Source organism: Lepidochelys kempii, chromosome 26 (assembly GCF_965140285.1).
Source record: "Lepidochelys kempii isolate rLepKem1 chromosome 26, rLepKem1.hap1, whole genome shotgun sequence".
Lineage (NCBI taxonomy): Eukaryota > Metazoa > Chordata > Testudines > Cheloniidae > Lepidochelys > Lepidochelys kempii.
The window spans coordinates 16,167,565-16,178,019 of NC_136405.1; the positions used below are offsets into that span (position 1 = coordinate 16,167,565).

General features: G+C 54.1%; 1 protein-coding gene across 2 annotated transcripts; it reads right to left on the reverse strand.

Annotated features, from left to right (window-relative positions):
• Positions 1–1,340: 1,340 nt before the first annotated feature.
• Positions 1,341–10,252, reverse strand: LOC140903629 (interleukin-36 receptor antagonist protein). Of its 2 annotated transcripts, none has more exons than XM_073325194.1 (6): positions 10,202–10,252; positions 6,160–6,214; positions 4,600–4,753; positions 3,630–3,755; positions 3,144–3,268; positions 1,341–1,631 (listed from the first exon to the last, which is right to left on the reverse strand). In XM_073325194.1, exons 3-6 carry the CDS (start codon positions 4,730–4,732, stop codon positions 1,413–1,415), a joined length of 603 nt encoding a protein of 200 aa, XP_073181295.1. In that variant the 5' UTR covers positions 4,733–4,753; positions 6,160–6,214; positions 10,202–10,252; the 3' UTR covers positions 1,341–1,412. The 2 variants fall into 2 exon arrangements, with proteins under 2 accessions (XP_073181295.1, XP_073181294.1); XM_073325193.1 differs by lacking the exon at positions 10,202–10,252 and adding an exon at positions 6,526–6,585.
• Between the last annotated feature and the right edge of the window lie 203 nt (positions 10,253–10,455).

A 10,455-nucleotide genomic window follows, 5' to 3' on the forward strand; every position in this document is an offset into this window, starting at 1 on the left:
AGACCAGTACTCCTTGTCCTGTCCTCTTCCACCACTGAGAATAGTCTAGAACCATCCTCTCTGGAACTACCTCTCAGGTAGTTGAAAGCAGCTATCAAATCCCCCCTCATTCTTCTCTTCCGCAGACTAAACAATCCCAGTTCCCTCAGCCTCTCCTCATAAGTCATGTGTTCCAGACCCCTAATCATTTTTGTTGCCCTTCGCTGGACTCTCTCCAATTTATCCACATCCTTCTTGTAGTGTGGGGCCCAAAACTGGACACAGTACTCCAGATGAGGCCTCACCAATGTCGAATAGAGGGGGACGATCACGTCCCTCGATCTGCTCGCTATGCCCCTACTTATACATCCCAAAATGCCATTGGCCTTCTTGGCAACAAGGGCACACTGCTGACTCATATCCAGCTTCTCGTCCACTGTCATCCCTAGGTCCTTTTCCGCAGAACTGCTGCCTAGCCATTCGGTCCCTAGTCTGTAGCTGTGCATTGGGTTCTTCCGTCCTAAGTGCAGGACCCTGCACTTATCCTTATTGAACCTCATCAGATTTCTTTTGGCCCAATCCTCCAATTTGTCTAGGTCCCTCTGTATCCCATCCCTGCCCTCCAGTGTATCTACCACTCCTCCCAGTTTAGTATCATCCACAAATTTGCTGAGAGTGCAATCCACACCATCCTCCAGATCATTTATGAAGATATTGAACAAAACCGGCCCCAGGACCGACCCCTGGGGCATTCCACTTGACACCGGCTGCCAACTAGACATGGAGCCATTGATCACTACCCGTTGAGCCCAACAATCTAGCCAGCTTTCTACCCACAGATCTAAGAGGGTCAGTGTCTGAACATGTTGCGTGCTCCGTTAATGGTTCTGCAGCATTTCCATGGGGCCACATGCTACGTGGGACCATATTTGTTAGTGCAATGCCCAATCCTATGTGAAACCATGTGACTGGGTCATGGGACCCTTGACGGTTGGCCCCAATGCAGGGGCTGGAGCTCCTTTTGGGATGGCTAGTGGGTACCTAGTGATGCTGGAACAGAGATTCCGAGAGTGGGGGCTCATCCTGCCCTGCTCTGCTCTGCTCTGAGTTTGCTGGCTGTGACCTTTTGCAGGATCTTTAATAGCAAAAGCTTTGCTCCCAACTGTGTGTTGAGTATTTTTGTTAACTGGAAGTTAATAAAAAACAAGATAATAAAAGCCAGCCTGGCAAAATATCCCATCCCCTCTCAGCTGCTCAGGATTTGCTTCCTTGGTGTGGGTGATGTCATAATGCCATGAGTTCCAGAGTCACCAGAGAGTCTCCCAGGAAAAGGAGAGTAGACAATACTTTAATTTCCAGCACTAAAAAGAAAAAGGCAATATTGTCTGGGGTGTGCAGGGGAACTTCTGCAGCCTTCTTCCCATCGCAGGCGGCTATTGGGTCAGAATCCTTTTGAAATAGAACTCAGTGATCTCTGTCTCGCCCGGGTGGTTGGTGATGCGGATGGGCTCGCTGCTCTTCTGGGAGGTGCAGAGAAACCAGCCCGGGTAGGTGGCTGACTCGAAGCGGTGGGTGCTGCCTTCGGGAATGTTGTGGAAAGTGAAGCGAGCGGCTTGCTCCTTGTCTTCAAACAATTCCATTATTTTCTTATCCTGAGCGGGGAACAGAAAGGAAGATGCCGTTGCAGGAAGCTGGATTATTTCCTGGGAACAACATTCCCTGGGCGTTTAGCCCTTAGTTCTGCTCGCACATCGGTGAGCTGACTGATCAGGAGTTCTGCAAGCGTCTCTGTTATTCCTAACCAGCCTCAGGACCAGCTAGGATAACAGTTATCAGCCTATTGGTTATTTGTGCATGGTCACTGTCGGCAATTGGTCACCAAAGTCACACGCTACTGATCCTGCTCGCTGATTGGCTGAATGTTGTTTTATAAACAGGGGACTAAGAAATCGTGAATATCCCTGTTGGCAGGTGACAATGGATGGTTATCTATCCCTTCCCCAAACATTTATGGGAACATAAGCCCACTCGTAGCAAGGGCTTACCCGCCTCTGGCTTTGGGCCTGTCTGCTGCCTCGGTTTCCCTTTCCTCCCCAAAAAGAAAAGGAGTACTTGTGGCACCTTAGAGACTAACCAATTTATTTGACTGAACTTCACGCTGCCAGTGTTTTCTCAATAACTCTCCCCTTCCGGGAGCCTGGTTTATTAGCACAAAGTTCTAAACACACAGATCTTCCCTGAGCCTTCCTAGGGGGCTCACCGCCTCGGGTCCAGGCTCTGAGTCCACTCCCTGCTGAGCCATCCTTCCTAGCAGGTCTCTCTCCCAGCTCTTCCAGCTCTGCAGAGACCCTCTACCTAGATCTCCTTGCCAGCTCTTTCCTAGAAGTGAAGCGAGCATCCACCCCCAGGTCTGCTCTCCCTGCAGTCTCCTCTGATTGCCCTCATATCCTGCAGCAGGCCTCGTACACCCCATCACATGACCCTTGTCTTCATTCCCTCCACCCAGGCAGGTGGGCTAAGATTGGCAGGGTCAGATCAAGATGAAAGGGTCAGATTGCCCTATGACTCTGTCCATACAGATGCCCATGAACCGTGCATCGCATGGGGCCACAAACATGGCAAATGGGGCAGCAGTTCAGAGCTCCGATGCATTTTATTAAGCACCATTCAGTCCATATTGGACCAGCTCCATGGTGGGGAGAGAAGATACCTTCATCAGCTCCGCTCCTGCCGGTGGCAAGGACAAATCCCGCTGAAAGTGAAACCAACCAGTGCCAGACTGTGGTTTCAAGGCCTGGGCAAGTGGGCTCAGAAGCTGAGGGGCAGGGGTCGGACCCTGATTTCCCCTGCCCCCATTGTGTCTCCATGATGGGGCAGGGTCCTGGGCAGGGCCTGCTGTCCCTCAGCTTCTTGCTGCCCCCTGATGGGCACATGGGTCCTACTCACCAAGCTCCCACGTGGGCAGCCTTATCCGGGAACCAAGTCCACTTAGCCCCCAGCACTTGTCTGATCCACGAGGAGCCCCGCAATGGCCAGACCAGAGCAGCCCACTGCCCCAGCTACTTCAGGATCCTGTCCCTGGTGGGGGCCACAAGCTGCCACCTCAGAGGAAGGTGCAAATTCTGCCCCCCAAAGCTGGTAACTACCCAGCTGAGGACACTCACCTCCAGCTGCAGCTTGGGTTGGGACAACGTTCCGCATGACAGGCAGCTACTTCCTCCCTGGACGCCCAGGATGATGGGGTACTGTTTGCCCTGTACGAACCGGTTAGGCACCACACTGAGTTTCTCTGCAGGTGGAACATGAGAGGGCTCAGGTCTCTAGACTGCCAAGAGTCACTTTTCCACAGGGGCACTCAGATGCCAGCGAGAGGCAGCATTACTTCACCCCCCCCAGGGAGCAACCATGCAGGCAGCCCTTGAACCACAGACCTGGCCCCCTTGTGCCCCAGCCTGGCTCCTGCTCTGCATTGAGCTCCCTTTCAGAATCCGCTGGGCTGGGGAGAGCGAGAGATTCAGTACACAGATTTCCTCCTCGCAGGGCACCACCCCGGAGAGGGCAACACGGCCCTCAATCCTCTCTGCCTCGGCTGGGGGAAAGCAGCAGGACAGCCAGCAAGAGTGGGAAATGAGAGGGAGCATGGAGCTCACCAGGGTCTGAGTTGGAGGCCTCAGCCACAAGATTGTTGCTCTGCAAGCGAATGACCTTCTGCTTGGCGTCACGCAGGGTGAAGATGAACGGCATGGGGAGGTCCGGAGGATTGGGAACACCATCTTCTGGATGATCGGGAAAGGCAAAATGTTAATGCAGGATCTTTAACAGTAGAAATTCTCCTATGGTGACGAGAACTAAAGGGATCTGCCCCCCACCCCCCGACAGCCCCATAGCTCCTTGCACTCATAGAATATCAGGGTTGGAAGGGACCTCAGGGTCATCCCCTCCTCCCCTTCATTGCCCTGCAATGTCATAGCTCCCGGCACCCCATGACCCCTCAGTGTGAATGGTGAATTCAGCTCCTTCCCTCTTAACTTGTCCCCTATAAACTATCCCAGGGCGAGCTCCTTCAAGGAAGCAGGTAACTGTGCGGGGCTTGCTGCTGCCCCTGCATCCGGTCCCCTGGGCTGTGCTCCAATGATACAGACTGGACTCTAAGAAATTGCATCTCCCTTTTCATGAGAGTCCGCTCCCCGGGAAGGATCTGGAAACTGGAGTTTTTCCCTGACATATGACCATAAAGCGAGCTGCTAGATCCCAGGGGAGATGGTTTAGACTGCACATAATTCAGGGCATGGCCCTGGGGCCAGATTCTGTTCTCAGGGATGCTGCTGTAAACTGGGGGTGCAAGCAGAGATACTGGAACAATTGTATAGTGGGGGTGCTGAGATCCATTGAACTATACTGTAAACCAGGGGGTGCAGCAGCACCCCCACACTCCTAGTTCCAGCACCTATCGGTGCAAGGCTTGTCATCTGACCCTGCCACGCCCCTCTTCGGCACTGGGCTGAGGACAAGAGTGAGCAGGAATTCAGCCGATGAGAAGGCACAAGAGGGGGTTTTGCCAGGGAGCCCTCTCAGGCCCTGAGGTTCTCCTTTATCTGGACCCCATGCCCAGAGACCCACCTTTCTTAATGAATGTGTCGAACAAATCCCTCATGTCTTTGTCCTGATTCCCACAGGGTCCACTCGGCCGTCTCCCTGTCCCTGCTCCTGGCTGGGATGCCATTGTGGTGGACGTGTGCCTGGTGTCTGTCATGTCCTGGCGGGAGCGGGGTGGCTGGGAAGGACAGATGGACACGAGCTCTCAGGCAGGCTGGTCCCATAGGGGGAGTCCCATTGGCCCTGCTGAGCCAAGTTCCCCCCTGGGGGGGGGAGGTCAGGGCCCATCTTTGGCCCACAGCCCCCTTCAGATCTTGGTAGCCAGCAGCACATAGCATGGGGTGTGGGAGTAAGCGCCATCTGCCGAGCAATCTGATTGGCTTGGATCTTGGTGGGCAGCCAATCAAGGCTCGTTCCCCGTCTCACCCCCCTTGGCCCAGCTCCGGGGCAGCTCCCCATGGAATCGCCAAAGGGGCCGCCAGCCCCGTGGCCGCAGCAGGAGGAAGGGCATGGACCAGCCACTGGCGATGCTGCCGGGGGTGGGATGCTTCCCCACTAGGGCCTGGCCCCAGGACGCAGCTGTGGGGACTATGGGCGGTGACCCCTCTCTGCACCGACAGGGCTCAGCCAGCCCAGGATGCCCTATGTAGCAGGATCCAGGCCTCACAGTGCCTGTTAGCTGCTGGCGGGATGTGCTGGGCAAAGGGTGTTTCTCCAGCCAGGCCAGAGCCAGGGAATGAGACAGACACCAGGGTCAGTTAGTAACTGACCCCCCCTTAACCTAATAGGCCACTGGCAATCCCGCCCCTCACTGCTCTGCCCAGGACAGGTCCCTGGGGGTAGAGCCAGGGAACAGCCTCTGCAAAGCAGGCCCCAGAGTGGGTCCAGGAGGCCAGGCTGGGTCCCCACCAGGAGGCTGTGCCCCTTTGGAACCCACTATGGCCAGCGCTCTGTGTATCCAACTGCCCCTGACCCTGGGCGGGGTGACATGAGCACAGATCAGTACTGTGTGTGTGGAGGCCGATCCTGCCGCTGAGACTGGGCCCTCAGGGTAACTGGGGAAAGAACAAGGAGCTGTGAAATTTCTCTTTCTTGGGGGAGCTGAGGGTCTCAGACATGGGAGCAGCATCTGCCTCACTCCCCATTTACACCTTGGTATGAAATTACTGTCAGAGATTATGAGCGCAGACACTCTGCTGCCCTCCCAGCCCCCCTCCAGGCCCACTGACCCCTGCTCTGCTAGTTTGGCTGCTCTTCTATGATGAGGACAGGGGAAGATCTGATCAGTTCTGGAATTTAGTACCCAGAAGTTCCTTCATTTCTTCAACCCTCTGTCTCCCATAAATAGCGTCTCTACCTTGCATTGTCTCTTTCTCAAGGTGTGATGTATATGATGGTGGTGGTGTAGTAACATACGCCCCGCCCCCCCACCCAGAGGTACAGCCGCACCAGAGTTTATATCCACATCTGCTGTGTTAATATTGCAAAACGCCTCGATGGATGCAGCATTTCTTGCCAGAGCCACAGAGTCTAAAGTGCTGCTGTCTCCTAAAAGCATTGTCCATACAATGGGAACAGACTTACCTGGAGACGGTCCTCAGATCCGTTGGTTTTGTAAGATCTCTTGGCAGGGCTGATTCTGAAAAGGAAAGAGAGAAAGAGAGAATTGTTTCTTTATGCTTCCCCATCTGTCTGTACCCACCTGCTCTTACTTGGCTTATCCTTAGATTATCAACTCTTTGGGTTCTGTGTCTGTACAGTGCCTAGCACAGCAGGAGACTTGGCCGTGACTAGTGCTCCTAGGTGCTACCACAATATAAATAAAATAATAGAAAAGCATCCAGAGGACAAGCACAGTAACAAGCAAAGCTAGAGGAAGGGCCAAAGCCATCTTGGGTGTTGCTGAAGGCCCAGGGGCTAGCAGTGGAAGGAGTATTCCCAGCAGCAGACCTGTCAACAGCAAAACCTGTTGGGTGTCTAGTGTCCTTCTGTCACATGCAGGCTCAGGCTGAGTTCTCTGTAGCAATCACCCAGCTATTTATACTGGGAGGAACGGGGAGGGGTGGTTCTCATGAGAATGACTTCAACATGCAAATAACCCACACATTAGGATTTCCAGCATGGATAAAAGATCCTTCTGGACAAACCGGCGGAGTAGTTGAAAAGAGCCAGGTACCAACTCATCCAGGAGACTCCTTCTGCAGACCCCCAACCAGGCTGGCTTCCAACAGCAGATGTCCTATTGTAGCTAATCAGCCACAGATAACTCAATGTAGCCCACTGGTGGGAGCACTAGGTCTGAGCATGCTGAGATGCACCAAGTGCCCACAAGCACATGGACAATGTGCTGTTCACACGCTCAGGGAGGGGGCCCTACTCTGCTCTCATTTACTCCAGTGTAGATCCAGAGTAACTGCATTGAGGGCCCAATCCAGTGACCAGTATTCAATGGCATTATGTCCACTGGCCCAGTGAAGAACACGACAATCGCAGCATCAAGTCCGGAGGGCGCTTGTCTCCTTTGGTTGTTTAGTAATTTTTCCTCCCGACTCGGTTCCCTATTGCTTGCTGAGCTTGGCAGGCCCAGAACTCCTGTAGTTGTCCCAGCAGCAGCAAAGCTGCAATCATGTAACCACCGGACTTGGAGCTTGGACTAGGAGATGCCATGGGGAGTCTCTGGTGTAGGTGTGTAACCCACTGGTGAGTGCGTGTTCCAAGGCGCCTCCATGCCTGATCCATAGAGGAGAGGAGCCTGGTATGGCCCCAGCAAAGACACGAGGCTATGCCAGGTCGGAAGGTCCCGAGGCGATGACAATTCCCCATAGAGGGTTACACTTGAGATTGGTCAGCGAGCTGGTATTTAATAGGGACTCACTGATTTGGTACAAGGCTAATTTTGTAATCAGAACATCTTGTGATACTAAATCAAATGCCTGCCAGAAGCTTGTTTTGTTAACACAGCTACATTTGTCAGCCCAATGTGTAATCTCATTGGGACCTGCTTTTCATGCTGACAGGTGTGCATTACCCTGCCATCTTGTAACTCTTTGTTCGTTCAATTCTGGATCAGTCTGGGATGGACATCAGGCTAATCAGCCTCTAGTGACCCAAGTCACCCTATATAAATATTGGCCCATCATAAGCTTTATGAGGCCCTTCATGCGGGGAAGGGAAGAAACCCCCCTTCGTGGCTGTAGAAGCCCCACCCCCACCCCACCCCACCTGTCATGCTTGCTCTCTGAGCGGGGGCATGGCCAATGGATCTGTGCAGTCACAGCCACCACTGGGACCCTTCCCCGGCTGCCCCCCAAGCCTCTCTATGGCAAAGTGGATGAAGCCTCCTGGAGCAAAGAGCTGCAGCACGCAAGTGTGCAGACCCCCCCGCCCCTCCCTTTACACAGTGGAACACCCAGGCTGCATTGGGCTCCAGGCCCAACCCCCACTCGTTCCAGTCCCCCCCTCCCTCCGTCATTTGCTCTCCCCCACCCTCACTTACTTTCACCAGGCCCAAGCCTGGTGAAGGCTCCAGCTGGGGGTGCGGGCTCTGTGGTGGGGCTGGGGATAAGGGGTTTGGGGTACAGAAGGGGGCTCAGGGCTGGGGCAGCGGGTTGGGGTGTGGTGTGTGTGTGGGCTCTGGGGTGGGGCCAGGGATTAGAGGTTTGGGGTGAAGGAGGGGGCTCAGGCTTGGGGCAGGGGCTTGGAGTGTTGGGGGGGTGTGGGCTCCGGGAGTTTGGGTGCAGGAGGGGACTCCGGGCTAGAGCAGGGGGTTGGGGTGCAGGAGGGGGTTTGGGATGCGGGATCCCGGTGGCGCTTACCCAGGAGGCAGCCACCAGGCCCCGCAGTGCAGCCCCTAGGCATATGGGCGACCAGGGAGGCTCTGCGTGCTTGTGCCCACAGGCGTCGCCCTCGCAGCTCCCTTTGGTTACAGTTCCCAGCCAATGGGAGCTGTAGAGCCAGCACTAGGGGTGGGGTCAGCATGCGAATCCTCCCTGGCCCCCCATGCACCTAGGGGCTGCAAGGACCTGGCAGCCACTTCTGGGAGCTGTGCAGAGCTAGGACAGGCGGGGAGCCTGCCTTAGATGCAAGCCCCTGCTGTGGCGCTGACTGGACTTTTAATGGCCCAGTTGACGGTGCCGACCGGAGCCACCAGGGTCCCTTTTTCTTATGAATTACACCTGGTAGGACACGCACACCAGTGCTGCGAATTACACCTGGTAGGACACGCACACCAGTGCTGCGAATTACACCTGGTAGGACACGCACACCAATGCTGCGAATTACACCTGGTAGGACACGCACACCAATGCTGCGAATTATACCTGACAGGTCATGCACAGTTCGAATCTAGGCTGAGGCACATAAACAAAGTCCACAACTGCAGAGGTCCCAAAGATACTAAGTTTATTACACTCGAGCGTGGTGCCTCCCTGCTAGCCAGGAGGGGACCCTGAATACAGATTATACAAAGGTTATATACTTTTTAGCAAAGCATGTTGCCCTCGTGCATTGGAAACCTTAGCCAATAAACAAACCCTTGTCTTATCTACCACCTATCCCTGCTTGGTGCATTCCTCGTGCTAAACCAGTATGTTAATTACACAGCATGGTCCTAAAGCCATGCATCAGTAACCTTTATTATTAGGATGGGAGGCCTCACATCAAGGCCAAGAGACAGGGAGTTAGAGACTGACAAAAACCAGATACTGGGAGTCAAGGCAGGCTGGAGACATGGAGGAGGATTTTCACAGGGATTCAGTATCTAAGGATCACTCCTCCTGGTGTATGATGTGCTGGCATTTAAACAATGGTGGGCCCCAAACCAAAATGGAGTCACATGTGCTAACTTTTTCTTAACATTTTCGACTGGGCGTTCAGGTCAAAAACCAGACATCTGGCAACCCTATTCCCAACAGCAACTCTGAGCAGCTGGCCCCTCCCATGTGTTTGTCATCTTCCTCGTCACTGCGGAAGGCAGGACGGAGCAGAGTCTACGCAACATGAACAATGCAGGGCGTGAAGGGGAGACCAGCCCACTAACTCAATCTCCTTGCTCAAGTTAAACTGGTGCAATGATAATCATACAAAGAGTTGTAAACACTTGGCCTGCCTGAGTGTGCTTCACTTCCTTAGCAGTCAGGATTCAATGAGTTTCCTACTCATCCTTAGAGTCATCCTGGACAGGGCGAGGCCTGAATTTTGTCATCTGCCTCTGAACTTCGCAGTGGAGAATCAAACACAAAACACCTGCAAAACAAACACCTCTCAGGTCTTCACCTACCGCAAAGGAGCCAAAGCCACATTTTTTAACATTGCAGGTCACCCAGAAGCTCCCTCTAGTGTTTGCCTCCCTGTGCTGCATTTGCTCCCTCCTGCTTTAGTCCAGTGCCATGAGCCTGGGTACGTTTCCTCATCGTTGTGATTCAGCCATGCTGAGAGACCCCCTGCGACCCTAGGCAGCGGGGACCGGGCCCAGTTGGCTCTGGCAGTGCATGGAGATTCCCAGGTGGCACCAGCACCTCTCACACACCTGTCTCTCCAGTTTGTTTCTTTGTCCTTTTTGTTTGGTTTATTGACAGGTGTAAATAGTCCCCTCCTGCCTGCCCTCCAGCCTGGAAGCATCACTCACCTCTGCCAAAGGATGCCACACACAAGGTGGGCTCCTGACCAGCGCCCCTCAGTCCCCTCAGTCCCTTCGGTTTTGCTCCTCGGATGCAGCTGGGGAGCGGATAGAGTTGGCCCATGACTCACACTTCTGCTTATTGTTTCCTGCCTGGTTCTGTGACTCATGGGGATCCTTTGCGGACGGCTGAGAACTGTCCAGGCTCTCTGCTCAGCATCCTCCTTCGGCGCCTTCCTTTGGATCTCCACCACCATCAGTTT